The sequence below is a fragment of the Rhinichthys klamathensis genome, unplaced genomic scaffold (assembly GCF_029890125.1).
Source record: "Rhinichthys klamathensis goyatoka isolate OS25496 unplaced genomic scaffold, OSU_Roscu_1.1 h1tg000579l_1, whole genome shotgun sequence".
Lineage (NCBI taxonomy): Eukaryota > Metazoa > Chordata > Actinopteri > Cypriniformes > Leuciscidae > Rhinichthys > Rhinichthys klamathensis.
Window position 1 is genome coordinate 484,697 of NW_026607043.1, and position 26,936 is coordinate 511,632.

The 26,936-nt window shown below is 37.1% G+C and overlaps 3 protein-coding genes across 15 annotated transcripts in view; all 3 read right to left on the reverse strand.

The window, feature by feature from the left end:
* Nucleotides 1–1,261: 1,261 nt before the first annotated feature.
* ccr6a (chemokine (C-C motif) receptor 6a) lies at nucleotides 1,262–2,838 on the reverse strand. The gene has a single exon (XM_056240096.1). The coding sequence runs from the start codon at nucleotides 2,812–2,814 to the stop codon at nucleotides 1,681–1,683; it is 1,134 nt and encodes a 377-aa protein (XP_056096071.1). The 5' UTR covers nucleotides 2,815–2,838; the 3' UTR covers nucleotides 1,262–1,680.
* A 2,055-nt stretch (nucleotides 2,839–4,893) lies between these two features.
* cep43 (centrosomal protein 43) lies at nucleotides 4,894–16,628 on the reverse strand. 7 transcript variants are annotated; one of them, XM_056240084.1, is made up of 21 exons: nucleotides 16,529–16,628; nucleotides 15,866–15,919; nucleotides 15,697–15,751; nucleotides 14,291–14,379; nucleotides 13,953–14,090; nucleotides 13,825–13,857; nucleotides 13,108–13,164; nucleotides 12,837–12,907; nucleotides 11,844–11,905; nucleotides 11,655–11,716; nucleotides 11,496–11,576; nucleotides 10,065–10,127; nucleotides 8,810–9,015; nucleotides 7,530–7,598; nucleotides 7,258–7,332; nucleotides 6,522–6,611; nucleotides 6,295–6,413; nucleotides 5,741–5,773; nucleotides 5,610–5,643; nucleotides 5,426–5,513; nucleotides 4,894–5,045 (listed from the first exon to the last, which is right to left on the reverse strand). In XM_056240084.1, the coding sequence occupies exons 1-21, from the start codon at nucleotides 16,610–16,612 to the stop codon at nucleotides 4,971–4,973; spliced, it is 1,638 nt and encodes a 545-aa protein (XP_056096059.1). In that variant the 5' UTR covers nucleotides 16,613–16,628; the 3' UTR covers nucleotides 4,894–4,970. The 7 variants fall into 7 exon arrangements, with proteins under 7 accessions (XP_056096059.1, XP_056096058.1, XP_056096060.1 ...); XM_056240083.1 differs by having other exon boundaries at nucleotides 7,258–7,335; XM_056240085.1 differs by lacking the exon at nucleotides 10,065–10,127 and having other exon boundaries at nucleotides 7,258–7,335.
* An 8,428-nt stretch (nucleotides 16,629–25,056) lies between these two features.
* myt1la (myelin transcription factor 1-like, a) overlaps nucleotides 25,057–26,936 on the reverse strand; it is a 62,977-nt gene continuing 61,097 nt past the window's right edge. For 5 of the 7 annotated variants that reach the window (XM_056240080.1, XM_056240079.1, XM_056240076.1 and 2 more), the window contains 2 exons: nucleotides 25,941–26,003; nucleotides 25,057–25,248 (listed from right to left, as the gene is read on the reverse strand). In XM_056240080.1, coding sequence (XP_056096055.1) covers nucleotides 25,108–25,248; nucleotides 25,941–26,003 — 204 coding nt within the window. In that variant the 3' untranslated portion in view covers nucleotides 25,057–25,107. The remainder of the gene's footprint in view (nucleotides 25,249–25,940; nucleotides 26,004–26,936) is intronic. The other 2 variants (XM_056240082.1, XM_056240081.1) reach the window with 1 other exon arrangement.

Here is a 26,936-nt window from a genome sequence, read left to right on the forward strand (position 1 = left end):
GTTCTCTGAATAGGGAACGAGACGCTGCGTTCGCTGCCAAGCTCCTTGCGCTGCCGACAAGCTCCTTTTTCGGCAGAGAAATCTGAGGAGCAGATGGCGCGCGCGTTAATATAATGTGACGACGCAAGAGCGTCGGGGCGGCGCCCGCGCCATCAGCCAATGTATGGGCGTGATTCTATAAGGGCTTCAGACAATCGGCACACCCAGAGGGCGTTCCCACTGCGTCCTAAGCTACGCAGCGTCTCGTTCCCTATTCAGAGAACATAGGTTACACCAGTAACCAGAGACGTTTTAACAAGGACAGTGTTACACAGAAAACATTTTGATGATCACAGGCTCCTAACTAAGTTTTTGGGATAGTTCACCTAAAAAATGTAATTAAATAATTCAGTCATCATTTACTTACCCTCATGCTGCTCCAAAGCTTATTTTTCTGTGAAGGACAGTAAGAGCTGTGTGAGTTGTGTCTATAAATCACACAGACACAAATTAGGACTAAATGGTGGAAAGGTGTTATTCATTCTAGAAAGATTGTAGAAGTGAGCTTTGGGACACGACAAAACAAATAGAAGTAGTTCTGTGTTCTTTCCGTAATGGAGAAGTTCATTCTGAAGCAAAGTAGTTAACCTGTAAGCTTGATTTCTGGGGGAAAAGAATGTTAACCTGTAACACTAAGCTTGGGTAAAAGAGGCAAAAACGTGAAGATATGCAAAGATAACATCAACCTACAATTTTGAGCTTGAGGAAAAGAGAAAATCAACACCTGTAACTTTAAAATTGGAGAAAAGAGAGGAAAACTATGTGGAAATATGACATTAACCTGTCACCGGCGGGGGACACATTTTTGTAGAGGACAGTAATGCAAATGGGTATGCGAAGGTGTATCCACTAAAAAAACAAGGCACCATCTCAAAAGTCATGGCATAATGTGCAAGTCTTTTGTGTTCTTGACTTCTAGTATAACAATAACACCCAAACCTATATGAGTTTCAAAAAATGATAAATGTTACAGATCAGAAATAATATTCATGCATTATTGCAGCAGAGACCAACTATAAAAAGAAAAAGAAAAGAAAGAAAGTGGTTGACTCATTTGATCTATTTGTTACAGAGATGGGCTTGGTGAATTATAAAATAAGCACTTGTTCTCATTTCAGAATGTCACCCTTCATTATATTTGTATTGTAATACTTTGCCTAATTTATTTAGATAAAACAGTGTTTATATCTCAGGTACATTGGGCATCGGTAAAGAATGTGTACAACAGGTAGGCTAAATAGTACAGTACAAATAGAAAAATAAAAATATTCTGCATTAGTACTAGATATAGTGCACTTCAATTGAAAAAATAATTCATATACAGGACTTTACACTTTGCAATTTTTACACATTGCAAAGAAGGAATGACCACATTGATCTCATCTGGAAATGGTTTGTATGTGGTTGTCACTTTTCCCTCTTTTGCTTGTAATTGGTAGAATTTCTCAAAATCAAAAATATCAAAAGGAAAAATACATACAATGCTGTCATCATTTACTCACCATCATGTTGTTCCAGTCAAAACATGAACACAAAAGACAAAGTCATACAGGTTTGGAACAACATGACGATCATTTTTGACTGATGCTAATCAGTCTGTCAGTTACAATGCTGGGAATGTCGCCCTTAATCAGCACCCAATCACATGGTAAACGAAGTGCCATTGTCATTGGTCGAGCCGTCCATAGAGCGCCGTGTGGAAAGGTACATTTCAGTGGTGACGCGTGAGGACCGTCTCGCTGACATGTAGTTCTTCCCCAAGCACCAGATGTCCCGTAGGATCTTACGGAAGTGGTTTCTGAAATTCACTCCAATGAAGGCGTACAGCAGGGGGTTGAGACAAGAGTGCAGGTACGCCAGGCTTCTCGTGATGGACATGGTCAATGAGACGGCCTCCTCATGGCTGCATTCCTGCTGTTGAAATATGTTGATGGTGTAATACAACAGTGCTATATTGTAAGGCATATGGCAGACCACAAACACAAAGACCACGGTGAGGACCACACGCACTGCCTTGTGTCTCTGAAAGTTCTTGGCCCGAAGGAGAGTGGCGATGACGCTGGAGTAACAGAATCCCATGATCAGCAGCGGCAAGAAGAAACCCATCGCCACCTGAGAGCTGGGCACCACGGTTTTCATCGCACGTGCCGTCTCGTTCGACTGAAACAAGAAGAAGCACACATACTGCATGTCGTCGCTGTCTGTACTGTTTGCAATGCTGGTTTCACTTGGGCCAGGTTGGTAACGCTCATAAAACACAAAGGTTGGAAGGGAGAGGAGCAAGGCCAGAATCCAGACGGCTGCACAGACCAGGTGGCTGTAAAGCAGAGTGCTTGAACGCAGCCGGTAAGAGCGGCGGGCTTGCACGATGGCAAGGTAGCGGTCTCCACTGATGCAAGCCAGGAGAAGTATGCCGCTGTACAGGTTCACACTGTAGATGCCACGCAGCAGCTTGCAGGACAAGTTCCCCATAGTCCACCCGTACTGCTCGCTGTAGATAATCAAAGGCAGGGCCACCACAAACAGGATGTCAGCGATGGCCACGTTCAGCAGGTACACGTCAGTCATGGACTTGGTCCGCTTGTAGAGGGCATACGTCACGATCACGAGGGTGTTGCCGATGAAACCAGCAAAACAAATGATGGGGTGAATAAACAACTGGAGGAAGTTCTCAATGTTGACACTGCGCTCGGTCGAACATGGCTCCTCTATACCATTATACATGCCTGGATCATCAGTGTAGTTGGAGTCTTCATAGTTTAAATAATCATTCATTTTCCTCTTTTGAAACTGTTAGGAAAGAAAAGAATAAGAACGTCAGTCGAAAGTGAGCTCACGTGTCAAGATGAAACTGCTTCACTGAAATCTAAAGTGGAACTAACGAAGTTTAAAAATTGGAATATTCAACCAGATTTTTGAATATAATTGAATAAGATGCTTGTTTAATAGCTTAATAACAGTATTGGACGTCTAAACTGATAGCAGCGCTCAGGCGCAGTTCGGGTGAGTTTGAGTCCCCGCACGGGTATATTTAGCGATCCTGTCCCCCTCGCTCTCTCTCCCACTTCACTTACTGTCAGTTCTCTATTATCTCAATAAAGTAAAAAAAAAAGGAAAAAAAAAGGCAAAAAATAATAATAATATTAGACTAGAATATGAGTGATATGATATTAAAATATCAACAAATTAACTAATAGTTTTTTTTTCTTCTAAGAATGCAGAGGCAGAAGTTTGTCATCGTTTTGTCGCTGTCATATAAATTTTTAATATGCAAGTGTGAATTATATGACAGATTAGGTTAAATCCCTCTATACCAGGAAAAATCTCATGTGCAAACATGGCTTTGTAGTTTGACATTTTATCTTTGCAGAAAGAGGATATTTGCAGAAAATCAGGTCACACACAGCAAGAGATTCAATGCATACAACCTATTTAGTGGCCATTACTGGAGAGGATGTTCGTCTAGAAAAAGCGTAGCATTTCTCAAACAAATGACTACTTTCCATGCATTCATAAGATTTACAGCAAGCATCAAACACGGAAAGCCGGACATCTGATAAAGTCATGTCACGCAGGTTCCAGGAAACATAAAAAGCTAAAAGAAATTGAAAAAAACAACAACTCTGCGCATAGATCCAAACAATAATCATAAAAGCGTATTTTACACATAAATACGCTTTACACATTTTACACAAAAGTGACAACCACATACAAACCATTTCCAGATGAGATCAATGTGGTCATTCCTTCTTTGCAATGTGTAAAAAGAAGTTTTTATGTGTAAAATACGCTTTTATGATTATTGTTTGGATCTATGCGCAGAGTTGTTGTTTTTTTCAATTTCTTTCATAAAAGCGTATTTTTATGTTTGCATGTGGTTGTTTGCTTTACTGGTTGTTTAACAGGGGCAATGTTGATTCAAGAACACATACAGAGAAAGTGCTTTGTGCACATGGAAAAAAACTTATAGAGGAACTAAGGCATAAAAATATCTTTTGTCTTTACAGAAAAAAAGTCTTTACAGGGTTGCTGTTTTTTTTTTTAGAATGTTGTTCATGACGTAAGTAGTTACTGGCATACAGAATTATGCAGATCCATTCATTGCTTGGAAAAAAGTATTTTCAGACAAAAGCACTTAAGTCTTCCCCTAACGGGCCAATAAAGTTAAGTGTCTCAATTGAATACACATCCTGCACACTAAAACCTTCCAATTTAAATATAAATTGATTGTAATGTGTTGCCCACAACTCAAGACTAACATAAATCTCCAGTCTGCATAATTAAATAGGTAGGTAATAAAACAAAAAAGGCACTGACTTGCATTTCCAAATAAAAATTAAGCATGTGACTGAAACAAACAAAAAAAGAAGCGACTTACCCGTATCTACACAAACAAGTCTATTGGAATGCAGGATGAGGTTTCTGACTTCTGTTCCTTTTGGTTTCTGATGAGGAAAGACAACTTGGGCAGGGCCACGCTACATAATAAACAAATTTCTGACCTGTAATCAAGCAGGAGGCGGCGCTTCACTGCTGCTGTACGGGAACATGTTGGTGTAGGTTTGAATGTCAGACCATCAAAGCTGCCTGACACATGTGTAGTACTAAAGATTATGGTTTCAAAAAGAGCTTCCGACAGACATTTGCTTTCAATGCTTTATGCACAGTTCAAAGTCTTATTTCAGTGCCAATTCTACGGCACTCTCACTGACTTTAAAACAGTTACACAACTTAATGATTTCATTTGTTGTTGTTGTTTTTTTTAAATGAGAACTCAATTTTATATCCTTTCATTTCTGTCCTTCCATTGTTTTTTTGTAATGGCAATAAAAAACAGGAAGAGGCAACAGTCATATGGTAATTACTTATTTATTATGTCAACTAAATACATAAAAACATAAAGTACAAAATAAGGAACTGACAGTTAGATGTCAAGCAACATCTTCCATGTAGTCTGCACCCAAACTTATCTGCGAGACGCTCACATCCTGAGTGTTTTCATCAAGCTACAAGAAAAAAAAAAGTGAGAGAAACCAAATCAATAAGATGCTAAATCACAGTCAAGGTCTAACTGTTCAAAAGACATTTCCTCTTACTGCCTCATTGGGCCTCTTTAACCACCCATCTTTTCCATTTACAAAACATCCCACTCTCACTTCTTAACTTTTACACAATGCACGCTTATCAATAAGGCCACTGTTAACATTTGTCCCTCTTCACATAGAATTGTGAAGTGGGACCATAATAAACTGACATTCTTTACGAGCTTTATTATTTGAATAGTTTACCTCAAAAACAATCAAGATCCATAGTCATTTAAAATCCTCTTAAAACAAGGTTTAAGATGCAATGTCAACACAAATATTGAGGATGGAGACAACGATACCTTATCACTGATGTCAGGCCCCTCTATCGAGACCTCCTCTATTTCCTCATCGATGCTCACTTCACTCTTAGAGTTTTCAGAACGATGACTGAAGAGAAACGAGAGAGAGATCAGAACACTTCATTAGATTCAGATGGAGCAAAATAACATGGGACCAGTAAAACACCTAATGGGCAGTCTTTACCTGTTGAAGTCATCGTCATAGTCAAGATCTTCATCTGCAAAGTATGTTTTTCAAAAAGAAATGAGATGTGACAATTAGAAAGGGTTGTTTGATGTTTAAGTCATTGAAAAGATTAACTGAGGAGTTCCTACCTTTGACACCCTTATCTTTAGAACTAGATGTACCTAAGACAACAATCAAGGAGAGAAGATATTACGGTCAAAATAATTTCAGTCAGGGGAATCTTTATGCACTTCGTGAGTTGATTCAATTTCAATTCATAGAGTCATGATCTGACTCAGATGATTCATGAATTTTGGATGCGGTAAATTCTTTGTAAAGATTAAATGGCATACTAAAATACGTCAGCTCCGCCCACAAATAGAAATAGTGGGTTTAACAATATCAGGAAGCAGCTCTGCAGTTTTCATTTTGTGTAATGGAAATGATTCAGACTGACCTCATTTCTGGGCAATTATGTTCATTATACATATGTTCATGTTTTTCATCCTTTCCCTTCATGTTTTTTTAAGATGTAAAATAAAGCATATTCAAAACTTTTTTCCATCTCCGAAGCCACAGTTTTTATATGCACGGTGGATGTTGCTGCAGAGCACATTTAAATAATCGTTTTTAGCGCTCGATTTCTATCGATCCAGAATCATCTGAGAAGGAATCGTAATCGATTTCACAACTGGCTTGCTACCATTCTTGTCAGATGAATGATCTTTTTGGCTGCTCTCGGCAGAGATGGATCCTCCCGCGCTCTTTAGCTGCGCGTCTGTGGTGAAAGCTTTTCCTAAACTGCTGCCCGAGCCTTCTCTCCTGAAAAACAGACAGGATGAGACTGCATGCACTTTGTAAAGCGAGCTGACATCCATATGAGAAGTGGACGAATATGGCAGGAGACAGACAGGAATTATCCCAGCTCACCTGAGTTTAAAGTCAGGTCTGGGCCTGTTATCACAGTCAGAGAGCATGTCCTCTCCATCTCCCTCTTTATCACTGCCTATAGCAGACAGGCTGAGGCCAGACAGAGCAACATTGTATGTTCATCCACACATACACATGACACCCAGAAGAACAAGGTCAGGGATATTAAGAGAGAGAGAGAGATACATAGGAAACATGCAGAACAAATGCAGACAAGGAAAGAAACGAAAAGGATAAAAGGTAAAAGGTTTTTAAAAAACAATTATGACTGTAGTCACTCCAGTACGCCTGTAATTTTGGTACCAGATATTGGAGTTTCTTTTTGACAGTATCGGGTAATGGCGTTTGGGTATGAATTATATCACAAAATTGTGATAGCCGCAAACAACACTTGAATAAGTAATGAAAGTAAATATCAAAGGTGGCAATTTTATAATATTGGAAAGTCTTATCACAGTTAACATGACGTTACTTAATAAACAAGACATGGTTTAATTAGTCAAGCTCTAAAACATATTTGTGAGTCTTGAAAATTTAAAGGAGGCGGTTCAGTTATTGAATGCAATTGTTACTCTGTGTAAGCTTATTTAGCTCTCTAAAACAGAACTGACCACTGTATTCTGCTGCTTTATAAACAAACAACCCCAGTGGGGGTAAACAGCCTGATTTTGCACCCATGGGTTAAGATGGATGCAGTGGGTTTGAATGGCAGTGTGATCACTCCATGCACACTCACTCATTGAGGCTAGTGCCCCTCCTCATTTGGGATAAGGATCGCCCTGACAGGCTTCCTTCCCTCTGCCAGGGCTGACTTCTCAGGAGGGGGAAACACAGACAGAGCACAGACACGGTTACAGAAAGAGGGCGAGAGAAAGAGCGACAGGAACAAAAAGCAAAAGAGGGACAAGGTGCAACATACAACAAAGCTCCAAGATCTACCCATAAGTGTGGCATAGTCAAAATCATAGTAAAAATGCAAATACACTCAGAAAAACAGGAAGTACTTACTCTTTTTGACTATAGCTTTTTTCAGAATGTCTCTGTCCTGAATAAGGCTTATCTGCCGAAGATAAACCACTGTTTTCCCGTGTAGGATTAAGAGGCAAGAGTGAAAAGGAGAAGATACAGGTCAGAAAAACAAAAACACTTCTCTGTATCTCATCTACGAGCAGTTATTTGAGGTCTTTGTTTATAATTGTAACTTATGGGTGGGGGCCCCATCATATTTAAACAGTAAAAAATTAACTACAGTTATGTGCTTCAAAAACAAAAAGAACCCAGATGAATGTTTCTGAAATTACAATCAAAGGTGTCAGTGATTTAGATCATTTCAATTTTATTAGCTTTTTCAGTCTAAGTAGAACATGTGGGCACTGAATGGAAATCTGCTCCCACAATGACACTCAAACCAGGACTGTGATAAATGCGATCACACTGACAGCAATTAAATGGCTTGAGGATGCTGTACTGTTGGTTGCTAGTAGGCATTTGTACCTACACGCAGTATTCAAATGCATTACACTGTGTCTACACTGAACGTGAGCAGCTATAGCAGACAAAAGCAAATAGAATCCATTATAATAAGTGATGCGGTCTACGCTAGATACAATGCGACAACAAATTCCTTTCTATTTCCGACGTACTTCAAGTGCTAGTTCTACTTCTGACACAAAGCACAAATGGATTTGCAAATGTCGCTTAGTCGCGTCCAGTGTAGATGGCCTCAAGCTGTCAAGTTTCAAACATGTAGAGGATTAGTAGGGTGATTATCAATGTATTTGTTTAAATTTGAAAAATAAATCACTTTTCAAACTGACAATTAAATATGTATTTGAAACGGTTAATTTAATTCTTGTTTTTTTTTAAATGCAGTTGTATGTAACAAAAAAATTGATAAACATCTTTTTTATATATATAGTATTTACAAATTGCTCTTCTTTATGCTTTTGCCAAATGCTTTTCTATGTGCCATCTGAGCAAAACAACATGCTGTTGGACAGTTTACACTTGGGAACTTTGAATTTTTTTTACATTTATTTTATTGTAACATTTAACTAACATTTTAAATATGACTTAAATAAACAGTTTGTTTATTTATTTGTCATTTTGAACAGTGATATATATATATGTCTTCATTTTCTTTTAAGTTGCAGTCAATACCAACAGTTTGTCACCTATAATTCCCGACTTTTATTTAAAATTAATGACTTCTTGAATTGATACTTTGTCAGTGTGAATGGTCTACATGATAAGCCATGATTGTTGATTTCTCCTGAAGGTATCCTTACCAGCCATAGGTCTTCTGAGGTTTAGGAAGAGGATCATCGAAGAATGAGTCTCCTTCCTCATCCTCATCCTCCAGTCCAAATTCCAGTGCTCTCCTCAGTGGGGTGGGAAGGTTTTTCTCATCCCCTAATCCCTCCTCTGACCCTTCAAACACTTGAACTCTGTTCTTCTGAGACCCCAGTGTTTCACCAGGTCTTCTTTCTCCAGCCTATGGCAAAGACACAATATAATCAACATACTGTAATAATAACAACATCAAAAGGCCACAAGCTACAGATTCCATCTGATCAACATGAACAATGAGCATCATCTGCTATGCTCATGTAAAGTAACTACGGTACGATTAAGTTTGGAACCAACGGTATCCCATAATTCATTTGAGTGTTATGTTTACGAGTGGTGTATTATGAGCAAGAAAAGAAAAAGAAATCGAAAGAAGAAGTAGTCCCCCATTCACCTGGAACGTCCTGTTAATAGAGGATTAAAAGATTAAAAGAAAAGAACATCTGACTTAAGTTACAAGAACAGTGGGTTGTCAAAATGCCAATTCTGAAAGTGGCCCACATCAATGTTAACCTTCAACTTATGCTGAAAAAAATGTAGCGTCATTCAACCCACTCACAAATTGATCCATTAGTTAATATAGGACAACTTTCAAAAGAGGGTTCTTACTTGAGATGAAATGTTTCAGAATTAGTGTACATTATCCAAAAGTAAGTGATTAGACGAGTCGACGACACATGCAGATAATCTGGTAAACTGTTCAAAGAAGCCAAAGGTGTTAGTAAGTGTTAAAATATTTTCACACTAGTACTGGGTGACTAGCAGAAGCCTGGTCAGTGCCTTTGCCCTAAAAGTTTTTTTTGTTTTTTTAAAGACTGATCTCGTTTTTATTGTGTATTAGCTTAAATCTGCTCTGCAATAGCCAGTTTACTATATCAAGTGACAAGATGGTTTCAATTCAACCATGGGCTACATTTAGCACCATTTCACATTATGAGCGCTTTCTGCATCTCCATCTTGACTACTAAGCAGTAATTGTGTCTTGGGACATGAATTTCACTTGCACATGTGATAACAATATTGGAAAGAGGCACAAATCTAAATGTTGGCATGATGGTTACTTTTACCTAGTAAGAGCCAAATGTGTGCAGACACCATCCATTTATGAATCATTTATGTGACCTAAAGAAAGCCACATGGTTGAGCTGATCAAAAGCTCCTGTATCAGAGTTGATATCAGAGCGTGTGCTTTACCTTTGAGCCAGCATTTTCTTCCTGGGCTGAACTGTGTTTAACAAATCCTTTATACCTGGGTATCTGAGCACCAGAATACAGCCATCAGCTTCCCTTATACAACAATGACATGCTAGCCTCACTAAATCATACACAGATTTGGAAGGAGTAAAAAAAAACAAAAAAACAGGATGCCCTGCTACAGATTTACAAATGCACAGAAAACTGAAAATGACTGCAAGCAACAAAAAAATGCAGGCAAAAGTTGATGACACAAGACCTGTATCTATTCACAGACTTTTCACTGACATGAAATTTGGGAAGAAGTAATTAATTACTAACAATTAATAGGCTTTTTTGTATTTATTTTTGTGTTTTCTTTCATTGAGGGCCATAATAAACAATTCGAATGATAAAAAAACAAAAACAAACTATACATACGTACCTGTCAAAAGTTTGGAAAAATTACTATTTTTTTATGTTTTTGAAAGAAGTCTCTTATGCACATCAAGCCTGCATGATCAACAATACAGAAAAAAATGTTTTCTATCAAAGAATCCTGAAAAAAGCATCACAGGTTCCAAAAAAATATTAAGCAGCACAACTGTTTCCAACATTGATAATAAATCAGGATATTAGAATGATTTCTGAAGGATCATGTGACACTGAAGACTGGCGTAATGGCTAATGAAAATTCAGCTTTGCATCACAAAAATAAATTATATTTTAAAGTATATTAAAATAGAAAACCATTATTTTAAATTGTAATAATATTTCACACCATTACTATTTTTACTATATTTTTGATCAAATAAATGCAGGCTTGATGAGCATATGAGAATTCTTTCAAAAACATTAAAAATAGTAATGTTTCCAAACTTTTGACCGGCACTGTATCTGCAGATATATTTTTTAGATTATGGCCCAAAATGAATAAAAATAAATAAAGCTGGTAAAAGTAAATCTGGTAAAACCCCTTTCCCCTTTGTGAGTCAAAATACAATGACTGCATGAAATTACTATTGTACATCACCCACCATCTAGATGAACGATGTAAGATATGATGATGAATCACACACAGGAAACACTGCTACCTATCACTACACGCATCTTCTATTCATAAAACAAATTATGTTTTGGGCTGGATGAAATGAAAATTAAAAAGAGATGAAAATTGTACGTGCTATAAAACAGAAACGTTTGATAACATATTGTGGGATTTGCACGTAAACAGGCTACCAAAAGCCAGCTTTGGCTTTGTGGTCTCAGAGTTATTTTTTTAATAAACAGACAGGTGAGTGAAAGACAGAATACTAGACACGACAAAAAGCAACTCATATTTGATATTCAACAAAGATCAGAGATTATAATCTAGTCAGAAGGTGAGAGGAAAGTGTGTGAGAGAAAGATAAGCAGAGAGAAAAACAAACACAGGACAGGAAGTCAGTTTACCTTGCTGGCGGAAGATGAAATGATTCTATCTTCAGCTGTTTTACTTGAGGAGTTAAGTGCATCGCTACTGTCACTGGTAACCTATAAAGGATATTACTGACCTCATTACATTGGTACACAACAGACATCACAAAAAAGAATGCATTTAAGGTCGCTTACCACACTTCGACACTGTATGAAGAAGCATTTGTACATTCCCAGGAAGTCCTGAAAGTCTATAGCTATGTAGAGTTATAGAAAACAGAAAGAAGTGGAAGACAAAACTCCATTAGCAACTATTACAATGAATGACAAGAAATAGAGTAACCCTAAAATGGTGGACAACTAAACACGATCACAAAAACTTACTATCGTTTGTGTCCTTGCCTTTGGCTCTGAGTTCCTCAGTGACGTAACTGTCCAGCATGTTTCTTTTTAAATGTAAATATGAAATCAAATTAGTGAAATATGTGGCAATTTATAGCAATCGCAACAGAAATGCACTAGACTAAAACTACAGAACAATAAATACCATCAATTGATCTTTTATAATGGCCTTCACATTAAAGTAATAGTTCCCTTAAAAATGAAAATTCTATCATCATTTACTCTCCATCAAGTGGTTTCAAACCTGTATGAATTTCTTTCTTCTGCTGAACACAAAAGAAGATATTTTGAAGAATGTCGGTAACCAGACAGTAGATGGACCCCATTGACTTCCATAGAAGGAAATAAAAATACTATGGGGTCCATCTACTGTCTGGTTACCGACATTCTTCAAAATATCTTCTTTTTTGTTCAGCAGAAGAAAGAAATTCATACAGGTTTGAAACCACTTGAGGGAGAGTAAATGATGATAGAATTTTCATTTTTAAGGGAACTATTCATTTAAGAGACGTTTATTCGGATCGGTATGCCGAAATAGTCAAGTCAATTCACCTTCATTTATATAGCGCTTTTAACAGTTTCAAAGCAGCTTTACAGTGATAATAGGAAATTAAAGTAACAGATATTGTTTTGGCTTTACAGCAGCTCTAGAATAAAGTTATTGTCCAGCTAACGTTAGTTTTGATTGATTCACTTCCCTTGCAAAGATCATTAGTTATTAATTTAGGGGCCGCTTACACAACACCGTTTGAACAGAAAACCCTTGTTCTGAAATACACTCTGTTCCAAAGTCATGAGAAAGGCCATGACCACAACGACAAGAACCTCAATCAGACATGATTACAGAAGAGCAAACCAACAACGTGGAAAGATGTCAACACTCTCAGTCGTTACATAAATGATGGTTTCAGTACCAGTAACTTCAGATATTTCCTAGAGATCGTGGCATTCAGAGTCTACAATGCTGAAACAAACCTGCTGAACTGGGGGAAAAGATCAGCGAAAATGCCAATAACTGCATCTCTGTTGATCTCCCCACTTCTGTTCTGTAAAATCAAATCAAAAGATTAAAATATATATATATATTTTTATATTTATTTAATCCTATGGTGATTAATTACCAAATTATTATTATTATATAAATTATAATGATTTCTTATTACTAAATGAATAATAAAATAACAAAGTAATTATATAATATAAGGGTACATTGTATTAATTATAAAGTAATTACAAAAAAAGTTACCTTGTCATGACTGTCAAATTTCTTGCGGGCATCAGCAATTTGACGTGGCAATAATTCCTAAACACCATCCACAAACATTAATACAATCATTGCAGATTGTACTCTAAAGAATATCTAGATTATCTATTAAATATTATTTCAAATGTATATTTAAATATATAAATTTATAAAATTGTATATTTGTTATTTTCATATAAATCACATGTTTGGGGTAATCACATTGAGCACCTAAAATAAAGACACGATATCACAATGTATAATCATGAGACTATAGTACTTGAAGTCTCGTCTGAAACGACAGAAGTCATGCAGCGCAAGTGGCATGATTAAACAAATGCACGTAAAGCACCCGCAAAACAAGACAAAAAGTCTAGAAGTAGGACAAGCTTGTTTTGCACAAGTATCTTAACAGGAAAACCTTTTTTGCAGCACCACTTAAAGATGTTCATTTACATCATGCTTCCCTTGTGTGACCTGAATAAATCGCCTGGGGTTTGTGATGTGGGGGTAAACCGGTGATATGAATCAACCCAAGACGTGCTCTCCAACCACAAGTGAAATAAGTGGGTTAGCACTATTACTAGTCTGAGACAGGATCTGCTCCTGAGAGTGCATCAACCCTACCTGTGCTTACTGTACGTGTGGGTGCAAAAACAGGTTACAGAGAGATCTAGAGAGATAACGTATGGATTGGACCAGATAGCGGTGGTAAAGTACCTTGGGAAAAGTTCTCTCAGTCACCCGATCTCCCTGAGTAAAGAAGACAGGAGAGAAAGTGAGAGATCACTCAATCTGAAAGGCATGGATTGATCAGACTTGCTGAAATGAAGAGCATCAAAAATCACCTCAGTGAAAATGGAGGTCTTGTCCTTATGCCGGCCCCTCTTCACCAACTCTAGCAGGAGAGGGGTGTTTTTATTCACCTCCGATTCAGAGATGCCAAGCTCTTTAGACAGAGTTTCACGACTGTCGAGCCCATTCAGCTAAACAACACATAATAGGGTACGTTAGTTTTAGATGAAAGAGATGTGAGATGACAGAGGATACAGTACATCACATTTAAATCAATAAATCGATCAATCAAAAAAGATATCATAACACGTGCATGAATTTCTGAAAGACAACTCAAACCTTGCTGCATATATATGACAGTGTTGCATATTATAATGTGACACTAACGTACCGTGCTAATTTCAGGTTGAAACACAGCGAGAGTGAAGTCTAAATTGAAGACTTGCAGGAAGTCAGTGATAAGACCTGCTACCAAGCGCCCTGCAAGAAGAGTAAGACAAGCTGAAAATGCATAATTTGTATATTTATTAAATAAAAGATATTAAAAAGTCTAAATTGTGTAATGCCTTGCCAACAGTTTAGACAACCACTAGATTATTTATTTATTCTTCTGCTTATTTTTCTGAATTTATTCTGTTTTCTCATCATTTTATAAACACAGTTCATCCTGGGCCTTTAATTGGCTGGCAACAAAACACCATAAGATAAGTAGATACATTTAAGTAGAAAAAAATAAGAAGATAAATTGTTGGACACTGACTTTACAGTATATACTGTAAAGTCTCTTCTGCTCACCAAGGCTGCATTTATTTGACCCAAAATACAGCGTCTGAAATAGAAAGCTTTTGTAACATTGTAAATGTCTTTACTGTCACTTTTGATCAATTTAATGCATCCTTGCTGAATAAAAGTATTAATTTAAAAAAAAAAAGAAAAAAAAAAGAAATCTTACTGATCCCAAACTTTTGACCGGTAGTGTATAATGTTACAAAATACTTCTATTTCAGATAAATGCTGTTCTTTTGAACATTGATGATAATAATAAATGTATCTTGAGCATCAAATCAACATATTATAAGGATTTCTGAAGGGTCATATGACACTGAAGACTGGAGTAATGATGCTGAAAATTCAGCTTTGCCAATACATGAATAAAGTATTTTAAATTGTAAAAATATTTTACAATAATTTTATTTTTTTGATCAAATAAATGCAGTCTTGGTGAGCAGAAACATTGACATCTAAAAACATAAAAAAAATCTTACCAATCTAAAACTTTTGAATGGTAGTGTATAATATATATGTTAGAGAGAGAGAGAGAGAGAGAGAGAGAGAGAGAGAGAGAGAGAGAGAGAGAGAGAGAGATTTTAAGTTTAAAAATTAAAAGCTGGAACACTATATTTTGCCCCGATTTGCAGTCTAGAGGATTGTTTATAAAATAACAAGTTTATAAAACTCAACACCAGACTCCTTTTCTTTTAGTTTCATACTATGATTCCATTCAGTTGGAGGATATCAAACTTGTTTGACATCGTTTTCATTTGTCATGCATCTCCTAACAATGAGGTGCATGTGCATGTTTCTGCGTGAGTTGAGAAAAACATGAAAGTCTGGTAGTGTGTGATCCTCAGTCGTTTAGAGTTTGATTGATGGCCAATTTTTCTCTCTAACAATTTACAAATTCGGCAAGTGTATGATGCAGAGTGTTTCCTGTTCAGATCCTAAAAGTTGTGCAATGTATGTATTGCACCCGTAAGTCATCTCATCAAAGCAAAACTTTTTGGAATCTAAACTTACCATCCTTTGTGTTGAGGGACTTTTTCAGGTTTTCATTCACAAGAGGGGTTTTATTCTATTTAAAAGAGTTGACATCTAAATGACACATTTAATCTTGCAGAGCACTCATGCAAAAAAATACAATGAATGTAACAGCATTTAATCAGCAAGATAATCTACTTATAATTACCTCAACTTTGTCCTGCTCCTCCAAGGCAAGAAAAACAGCTGCACGCAGCTCTGCCTGTAAACCAGAGAGACTTATCATCAGTCCATATGTCCTTTAGTCAGACATATTAATAAAAGTACAGCACCAAACAGACCAGGGATCAGTACAGCTCAAACTGCAGAGATGTTACTGTAGCTGCAGAGTCAATAAAGAAACACTATTATGTACAAATACGGTATAATGACAAGATCTAAAACGGTGGTTTTATCCATAGCGGGGTAAAGGAATTATATTACAGGTTAGACCAGATTATTTGTGGCCCGATCATTAGATGACTTCATCACCTTGCCCAAATAAGATAAATCAAGATACTTTTGCGGACTTGCCGGTTAACTAAGAATTCAGCATGATTAGTTTCATATTAAAACAACCGAGAAAACCAATGACACTGTAGGTCTCATCTTTAGTGGTATGAGGGAAAATAAGACAAGGGCGCACTGCCATAACTCAATGTTATCACAACAGTGGCTGTTGTCCATTTGTTCCCATAACAACTTTAGCATCCCTATGCTATGCTGCTAACAAACATTGTGCTTAGAAAACGAAATATGTCCCGTGTGAGACAGGGATTATTCCGGCCTCATAAAGACTTTAAGCGTGTTTCGAAATAGACAGAAAAAGTACCTTGATTTTATTCAAAACACCACTGTTTTCCAAGTTTTGGATCAGTAGATCTCTGAGTTCCGTGTCTTCTTCAGTAGCAGACATCTTTAGTTTGCATCATGTGACAACAGACTGGCTCATGCTGGAAACCTGCGCACCTTGGCGGCTGTCAACGGTATTGCAAATGGGTTCATTGTGGACATGTGCTTGTGCAGTCACAGTGCTGCTGTGCAACCATAGACTGTAAACACGTCTGACACACACACACACACACACACTGCCATTTTACAACAAATTAGGGCAAACTTACTCCTATATATGGGTCATTCCTTTTATTTCCTGTATGGATAGGTCCTTCTGTGCAACTGAAAATGAAGCTAGGATGCAATTCATGAAAATTGGGCACTTCTGGAAATGTTTTTGGCAGGGTGTTAGGTATAGGCCAGTGGTCACCAACCTTTTCAAGCCTAAGATCACATCCCAAGTCCAAATGTAAACCAAGATCTACCACTTGCAGAAAATTATGAAAAAACAAGGCCACAATGTAGTTCTACTTTGACATTCTTTGTTGCCTGTTAGTCACTAGGAAAATATTTATTTAACTATACAAATAGTATATAACTATACAAACTGTCAACTATAATTCAACATTTTCAACAGTAATATAACATTGTTAAGTATATATCCACAGGCTTATTACTCATATATAAACACAATAATCAGTCAATTACAGGCCTAAGCCAATAATGTACTGTTTCATTTTCCCTTTTAAAACATAGGCTATTTCAAATCAAAATGGTAAGTGCAACTAGCATACAAAATGACAACAGTCATCCTTCAATTCTTCAAAAATATTTTCACACAAATTACAGACCTTCTACTATTCATTACCTCAATAATCAATCAATTACAGGCCTAAAACAGTCATGTACAGCACTGATTCTCTTTCCCTTTTCCAACAACATAAAACACAGATCTCCTTTTAACAATAGCCAATACAGGGTTTTTCCTGGCTCAAAATGAGGCGGAGGTGGTAAAATCGTAACACTAGGGGCAGGGACGTGCACAGGGGGGTTGCTCAGGTTGCCCGGGCAACTGCCCATATGCCCTTCTCACTCAAGTTGCCCTTCCGAGAAAAAAAATTAAATCGTACAATGGATGCAGAATTTCACGTAGGCCTAGATAAAAAAAAAATCGCAAAGCCTCATTCACTTCCATTCGGGCACCGAGAGTGAAAGTCAGTATGAAGGGCAAACGCTGCACGCGACCATAGACTGCACGCGACCGGCGTAGGGCCACGCAAATTACTTAAGGCCACGCCTCCATCTCGTGTCATAGTCATAGCGCGCCGTCAAATGTGTAGCTACAACATCCACGACAAAATGAAGCGAAACTATCCTTCTGGTCACGAAAAGAGGAAGAAGAAAAAAACCATGAGAGTGAATTGCGGGAACAACAATCAGGTAAACTTGTGTTCTCTCCTCTCTAAGTTTGATGTCAGCAAAGTTTGATGTTTTTCGGTCTTGCTAACCTAGCTGGGCAGGCAGTGCATCTCTTGCATCACTTTGTGGCTGACAAAAGTGAGAGTAAAATACAATTATTTATTACGTTTGATTTTGATAGTGCAACGGTGTTTGTTTACTGCAGCTCGGAAAACATAACCACGTCGTGTGTGTTATTGTGCGTTCAAATGCGCGTGAACGAAATGAAACGCGCATTTTTCAAGCAGAAATATGTGGAGACCAGACATACTGTACAATACATGCACGTGAATGATGGCACTCCCAATCAAAGTACACATTATACTTTTAAAACAAGACACTGATTATCTAGTCTCAGTGTAGTTAAAAACTCTAAACAACTGCACTAATTATGCAAGATAGAAAGCAATGTATTGACAATTTGACATTGATTGACTATTGATTTATAGGCTATATTGAATTAAAAATGTTGATTAGCTGGACATACTGGTCAATATGGATGCACATCCCTCAGTAAATAATAACCATAAATCAAGAATTGCTTCAACATGCATAATAAAAAATAAAAAAATCATACTGATGCCGAAAATGCCCAGGCTGTAGAAAGAACCAAAGTTAATCCCAAAAGCCAAAGCTCAGGGTTATAATTTATTATTTTCTTCTTATTTATGTTTACGTTAATATTTACTTACTTAATAATATTCACTTATTATCTTAACATTCTATAGAAAATACTCTATTCAATAAATATTGTGTGTTTGAACCTCATTCTGTTCTATATTGTTGTACTTATTCTTTGACTGTTTTGTTTAAAGGAGGGAGGATTGTATTGGGAGCGCTGAAGTGTCAGGTGTGACTGTGGCAATGGCAAATGGTTTACATAGCTCACGACATCACAGGTCAGGTAGAGGGCCCCTTAGCAGAATTTTGCTTAGGGCCCCAGGGAGGTCAGGATCGGCACTGGGTTTAGCAGTCGATTCGGTTCCTTACCGGAATTCCTGTTCCCTTTACGCAATCATACTACAAATCATGCGTAGTTGCCCAGATGAGCAAAAAGCACAATTGAATGTACGGGAAGCCAAAAGGTTAAAAAAGGATTGTATTTTTTCCGAAATCTAAGCGTTTTTAAAAAAAAAATTTATTAGAAGCGAGTTTTTCCCCATCTGTCAATTCAATCCAGATTATTTATTAAAAATAAATAAAAATAATAATAATAATAATTAAAAAACAATAAACAATAATATGAGGAACTCTTTTTCTCATGTGTATTTTGGTGACATTTAACATATTGTTAATACATTTTGTATACTGTTTACAAAGTTGTATATCATAAACCTGTCATCTTTGACGTTTGCAATCTTTATAAATAATAATAAGACCATAATATGAGGCATTGCGTTTGGACATAAACACGATCAGATAAGGCAATTTGTATGGGCAAAATTCAACTGAATATATTCCTTCATATAGCCCGTGAGTTTTGGGGGTAGTGCCCTTTTTTCAGGTCAGAGCAACTGCCCCACAAAATTCCTGTGCACGTCCCTGACTAGGGGGGACCGGGGGCATGCCCCCCGGGAGAAAAAATTGTACATTTTAAAGATAAATTCATTAATCTGGTGCACTTTGAGTCACTCGAATCTGTAGTTAAAAATAAATAATAATCCACCCGCCAACCACCCATATTCTTTGATTTAGATATCTGCATCTGATCATCACATTACAATTATTCAATTAAGCATGATAATATGGTAACATATCACACTGAAGTAGGCTGATTTAAAATTAACATTTATTTAAATTAAAAGTTCTTCTTTTGGCAAAATTACATTTCCTTTATAGCCTAAACAGAGGCTTTAGCCAACTCCCTTTAAACTTAAATTGTCAATGTTTCATTTTTGAAAACGCTCTTATCGGAATAATTATTTGTACCTTTATAAAGGGCATTTTCCCCCTAATTTTATTTAATGTACTGGTATGCTCTAAATTTCATTTCAAATTCTTACATTTTATCAATACATTCAATTAAAATAATAAGACAAGGCTGTTACCAATCAAATTTAATAATTTACATTGAAAAATTATAACTGTGTTTAAATGAGATTATGAGATTGTTTTGAATATTTTTTGAATATACAAATAAGGAATGTTGAAAAGAATGATACTTTGAAACTAAACCGCCAGTAAAAGCGGCAGGCGGCCGTCTTAATGAGCGAGTCATTGAGTCATTCATTCAAACGATTCGTTCAAACGGCTGATTGATTCAGAATGCGGCGGTTTAATAATGGGTAACGTTAATTGAATCTTTGACTCGAGCGATTAGGTCAAAACGCTGAATCATTCAGTAATGAATAATGGATGAGTGTTGCTGTGAGATGCGCTGGTTCTGTTGTTTGGAACTATTTTCGCTGCTGAAACAGAACAAAAACAGTAATTACGTCTAAAAATGTAAGTAACTTAATTTTAACTATTTGTTTATTGAAATCTGTTATGAAATCAATATTTTGGTTTCAATCGTGCTTGCATTCAGGAAAACAGCACTCTGGTCGTGTGTAGTCTATAACGTTATATTGTTTCTTAACTATAAATTTGACGGAGGCGACCGCCTCATAATTGTCTATGCAGGAAAACCCCTGCAGATTTCAAACTAGCAATAGCCTACTCCCTCACGTTGTGCCATCGTTTCGTTAGCTTGCGTATCGTTAGCTTGAAGAGCTTGATGTGAGCGTAGTGTGAAGTGGCTGAGCTGGTTAAAGCGTGAAGCCTTGTTTATACTCGACGCGTCCGCATGAGCCAAAAATGACGTCATTGTAACGGCGCGCCTCCGCATCCCCTAGACACCATTTACTACATACAGTAGGCTCACACATGGTGCATTTTTAATTAATAAATAATAATGAATACAAATATTGGTGTTTTTTCTCTGATTTTGAAAACTCTTCGCGATCGACTTAAAATGCTTCCAAGATCGACTTGTCGTTTGCGATCGACGGGTTGGTGACACCTGGACTATAGGCCATAGACTGTAGGCCTAAGGTTTTCAAAAATCCATACAAGTTGGAGTGGTCCCCCTAGTGGCAGTTATCCATAAAATCCAAATTGGCCCCGCCGAAAAGAGAAAAGGTTATATCTCAGCTTCCTTTAGTCTTAAATTGTTGTATATTTAAGTCCATTTCCATGTTACTATTATATAATCATATTTAGCTCAAATAAACTGTCAATATCTCTGGAAAAAGTCACATTGAAATATTACTCAGGGCCCTAGACCCATATTTTTACCTCCAAGGTATGCCTTTCTTCGTTGATTGGACAGGTCACTATCACTATAGTGTAAAAAATCACATGTTGTGACCAAAAGGACCATTGTTGAGGCTTTAAATGAACACAACTTCAGAACTATGTCACAGTGAAAAGTTATATTAGGCTTTTCACCATGTTAAGGATCAATATTACATTTTAGTCAAATAACACAACAACAACAACAAAAAAACAAAAAAACAATACATACTTAAACATCATGTATTTATAAAAAAAAAAAAAAAAATTGTTTCACTCTTCATCATTAGTACAGCCTCCCTCCCTCACACTTGCCCTTACAAGCAACCACACAGCCACAGTTGAGTCTCTTGCTGACATCTTCCAGATCTGTCCAATATGGCACCCAGACTTTGGTTCTGTCATTCCATTCCCAACACTCACTGGGGTCTGGAATCTCTGGAGTTTTGGAGAGGGACTGCTTCCAGACAAAAGCTTCAGTGTGCAGGGCACGCTTCCCATGCTGGAATAAGGCATGCTGGGTCGGGGGATTGAATCCAGGGACTTGAGGCCATGAGTGAAAAGAAGCTTACGGGCTTCATTGACTGACTTGACACCGCAGTTCTTACTATACATGAGTACAGTCCAGCGTTCGAGAACTCGCATGTGCACTGATTCCAGTGTGAGGCTGGTTGGGTCTTGGGTGATCACAATGAGGGTGTCGGTGACTTCTGGGTAAGCTACCCACGCATTCCATGCAGTTTTTTTTCCCCAATTCCATACATTGCTGATACAACGTCACATCCTGTGAACGCGTGGAAGAGGGGCAGTGCTTGGCATTTTTGAGATTCCAACATTTCTGAGATGTGGTGGATTGGAATATCTTTATATCCACAGCTCTGAGAGGCCTAACTCCTGGAACAGATTGATGGGCAGCACAACCACATCACTACTGTCCTTAGGTAAGCCTTGGTGTGACCCTGTTCGGCAGCATGACGTAAATGTAGCATCATTCGTGTGTCTGCTTCCTCTTGCTGACATGGTGACAATACTTCTAGGTCAGTAGGTTTGTTGCTCAGGTCCAAGTTAGTCTTTGTTGTGAGGAGGAGGTACTTTGAGCCAGCTGTGGTCTTCAGAAGTTCGTCACTGATGTACTGAAACAGCTTGATGATTTAAATATGATAATTCAAAAAAGTTATTACAAACGTATACCGGTATGTTGAATAAAAGGGACATGTAATGTGGCAACACAATTTTTATTGAGTAAGAGATGTCAACACCAGCATGATAAAAATTGTACAAAGTTCACAATTTCAAAATGAAATATCACTGCAACTTGTGATCTTAAACACTTAGAGCAAAAAAGGTATCATACCAACAGAAATCATGCCATGTGGTTGGAAATTAAAATAAGAGAGAAAAAGATAGCTAAAGAGCTGGATAGAGGAAGAGAGCAAGAGACATTAAGAAAGCTATGCTTCTTTATTTTTTAATAGAAAAATCCTGGTTTAAAATGGTTAATTAAAATCCATTTGAAATGGAAACTTGTAACCTGATGATTTCACAATTATTAATAAGAAAAGTATTCTGCATTCAAGCATGTGACACCATAGATAGTTTCTATTTAAATAGTCACAGATAACCTTTTGAAGTAGATAGTACAATATGTGCCAACTGAAAATGAGCAGCGGAATTGTGCTTAAAATCCCCTTTCCTGTCAAATCAGTTATGATAGTGGATGAGAGGATATTGTATTTTGCTATCAGTGTGTTAAAAGCATTACTATCTTGGAAATTAGCTGCATACACACCGCTTTCGGAGAGAGAAATGTGCTGTGGTTGGGGAGATGTCTGGAAATTACAGAATGATAAATAAGAGTGACTAGCACCTTTTGCATGAGCTCTCGGAAAACACAATGCTAGTCTTACTAATAGAAAATAATAGATTTTCCGAAACAAAGTCCCACGTAGACGTTCAGCATCAACCAGAGTCATTTCACACTAAAAATCACTGTGACAGCTTTGACTCATGCTCGATAAATACAAATAACTTTAAAATCCACCACTGAAAATCATCCCCATTTCTGGCTTTGCTTGATGCTTTCAATGGGCTTTGACTAAATGAAGACGAACGTGGGGTTCCCATACTATAACTGTACATATGATAGAGTAATATGAACCGGTCGTGTCAGTAAACAACTCTCACACGCTACCGTAATCTAGACACGCGCCACGTCGCTTCATCGTTTATTTATCAAAAAATTAAAAGCATCCTGCTTCAATTTCCTTGATTCGTAGAGCTTAAAGTGCCGCTGATTTCTCATGAACGTAAAAAAAAAGAAAGAATCAATGAAAGTGAATCGCAGGTAACCACAGAAGGCAAGCTGACCTCTCTTAATACTGTGTATAACTGATTGGAGTTCATTAATTGTTTGCATTGCTGATATAGTTGTATTTGTTGTGCACTCGTGACCAGATGATTCTCTACATGATTGCTTGGACAAAATCTACAAGACAAGTGCTCCATTACTATGACACAATGACGTATGGATGGTGACATTAACCCTGTATATCCAGCACACTGGTAAACTAACATTCATACACTGATTTACTTCCTTCAAAGAAAAAACTAAACAAAACAAAAAAACTTCCCACAATTCAAACGTCTGGGCACCTCCTTGGTCTCCTGAAACAAATAAAAACACCAAAACATGGAAACAAAGGTGTCCCTGTGCAAAATCGAACATGAGAAATGTTAAATCATAATGCATTCATCCGTTTGGACTTGATCACCCATGTTCAAACCTTAAAACATGACTGTATTAAAAGATTTATATAAAACTTAATACTTTACATTTAGTAAAAAGATTCATCAGCTTTCTACTATGGTAAGAATAAGAAATTGCATATACCCAAACTTTTGCATCCCATATCTAAATAAATGATTGATTCGTTGTCATATATTGCTGATATCCTATCATACTACCACTAACATTTTACGATCATTAAATTAATAATTAATGTTGGATTGTCTCCTTGAAATTTTCTGTAGTTATTGGCCTCAAGCAGCCGGGCGTTACATTTAGAGAACAGACTTTGAAAATATTTGAGAAGTTATGAAATATTTCTTGGGATTTACACCAGTGAGTTTCCGTGTCATGATGTTTGCTTTCACAAGTTTTTTTTTCTATTTTTCCATCTATTTTGGGAATTAAAACGAAGAAAAAAAACCTAAAACAAGCAAAAAATTAAAAAATACACATACTGCATTAGAGTGCCCACACTGACCACTATAAATATGATTCCGAAACCAAAAGACGTTTCTCAATATCGTTACAAAATGTACCCAAAATCGAACCACAAAAATGTACCACTGTACACCCATTGAACAGCCTGCACAGCACATTTGTTCCCATTAGTCCCGTAAAGAGAAGCTCAGATCAAAGCTGATTGCCCTTACATTCCCTCAGTGTATCCCCTCTGCACCTCTTTAGATTTAAAATAATGGATGGTTTTTGTTTACAATTAATAAATACATATACACTATAAAATGTGCATACATTAGCAGCTATAAACAGTACATCACATTATGTCAGGTCATATGAAAAATGTACAAAACATGAATGTTCCTCAAAACATTTGCCGTCGTCGTCGTCGTCGTCGTCTTAAAGCAAGGCAACAAATAAGTTATGTATTTTTTTTGTCAAAAGCATAACAGAATAATAAATAATGCCAAATAATACAATAAATTACAGCAGCAAAAAAATCATACTAGTTATCCATATTTTTTTACATAATGGGTTTCTTTTGTTTCTTAACGCTCTTATCACATGACCCTCGGTGACTCGGCCAATAGCCAATCGCAAAGCTACACTTGGATGCCTTGAACCGCTTGCTTTATGTTCTCCAAAAGGGCCTTGTTCTCCGGACTCTGGTACTGGTCCTGGTGAGTATACATATCTGTCAAAGTGCTCACATAAGTGTCAAAGTTTTGCTCGTTCATCGGCTCCTGCGGAACAGATCGGGATCATTGGAGGTTGAAAACAAAATCAATCATAAAATGTTCAATCAAACACACAATTAAGACAGAAAGGGAAGGAAAAGAGGATATTTTAGGGAGGAATGAACCCACAACGCTGCCTTTAAAACTAAATATCAGCTAGGGTTTTATAGAAAATACATCTCTGGAAATGCAGGGCTTGACCAGTCACATTAAAATGGTCACTGTTTGTTGGTCAGAATCAAATGTAGAACTACTGCAATGCTTCTAAAAAAGGATATATCTGATGGATAACAAAAGAATTACGGTAATGCACATACATTATGTATGCATGCACTGGTGTGAGATTCATGCTCATGAGTATGTAAGTAATACTGGCATTCACGAGTGATATTAAACAGATCGCCATGAGTAGCAGACAGATATCAATGAGCATCACTGTGCCTGATAAAATAATGTGTTTTACATGAGTTTACTACCAAAAAAATAAATATGGCTCATATTGCAACCCCAGCTTTCTTATCGCTATACCCTGAAGTGGTCAATATGTGTGGCACCGATACACTTTGCATCATGAAGGTCCATACATGATATTACCATACACATCGTAGTGTGTCCTACAAAAAGGGGGAGGACTAGGGGGGAGGAAAATGATAGTGAGGAGAAGGATAAAGTTAGACTATGGAAAATGAATCTCTTACTCTGTGGGGCATCTGTAAACAGCAGTAATTTTTAACAGGGGCCTCTTTCAGTGGCACCGGTTTCTACAGAAGGGAGAGGTGTAGAGAAAAGACTATTAGCCAGGCTAAAAGCCAGAGGTCAGTGGTCTCAATAAAACTGACATACTTGACTTTACATGTGGAAGTACAGAACACCACAACGCAAAACATTTGCCATTCCTCAGCTTTTTTGTCTTGTTTTCCAGTACAAATATCTAAAAATACATTTACTTAAGAAGCTAAATGTTTTCCAAACAAAAAAAAAGATCAAAATTTAAGCATAAAATAAAGGCAAAATATCTGCCAATGGGGTGAGAAAAACAAACTTATTAATAAATATTCTGTCATCATTTACTCACCCTTATGTTGTTCCAAACCCGCAAGACTTTCATGCATCTTCGAAACACAAATGAAGATATTTTAATCCTGAAATCTGAGAGACTTCTATCCCTCCACTGAAAGTCCATGCAACTACCACTTATATGCTTTTAACATTTTTATAAAGAGATCGTAAAAATAACCATATGAATTGAGCAGTCCAAATTTTCTTACATATAAACGTTCATCAACGCACACATCAGTTATGATAAACAGAAGCTCAAGCATGTTCGCTTGACTTGCAAGAACCAACGAGGTTCATTCTCCTGTGTTACGCAGCACATTTGAGCTATAAGAGGTTTGTTCTCGTGCGTCAAGCACGTGCGGTTGAGCTTCTGTTTATGTTCGCTGATCAATGTTTATATGAACTAAATTCGTATGAATTAGTTTTACGATCTTTTTATGAACTTTTTGAAGCGACAAAGTGGTAGTTGCGTAGCTGTCAATGGAGGGACAGAAATCTCCCAGATTTCATTTAAAAGATCTTCATTTGTGTTTCGAAGATAAACGACATGAGGGTGAGTGACTCATGACATTTTTTTTTTAATTTTGGGTGAACTAACCCTTTAATTCAAAGGGGAAACAAGACTAATTTTCTGA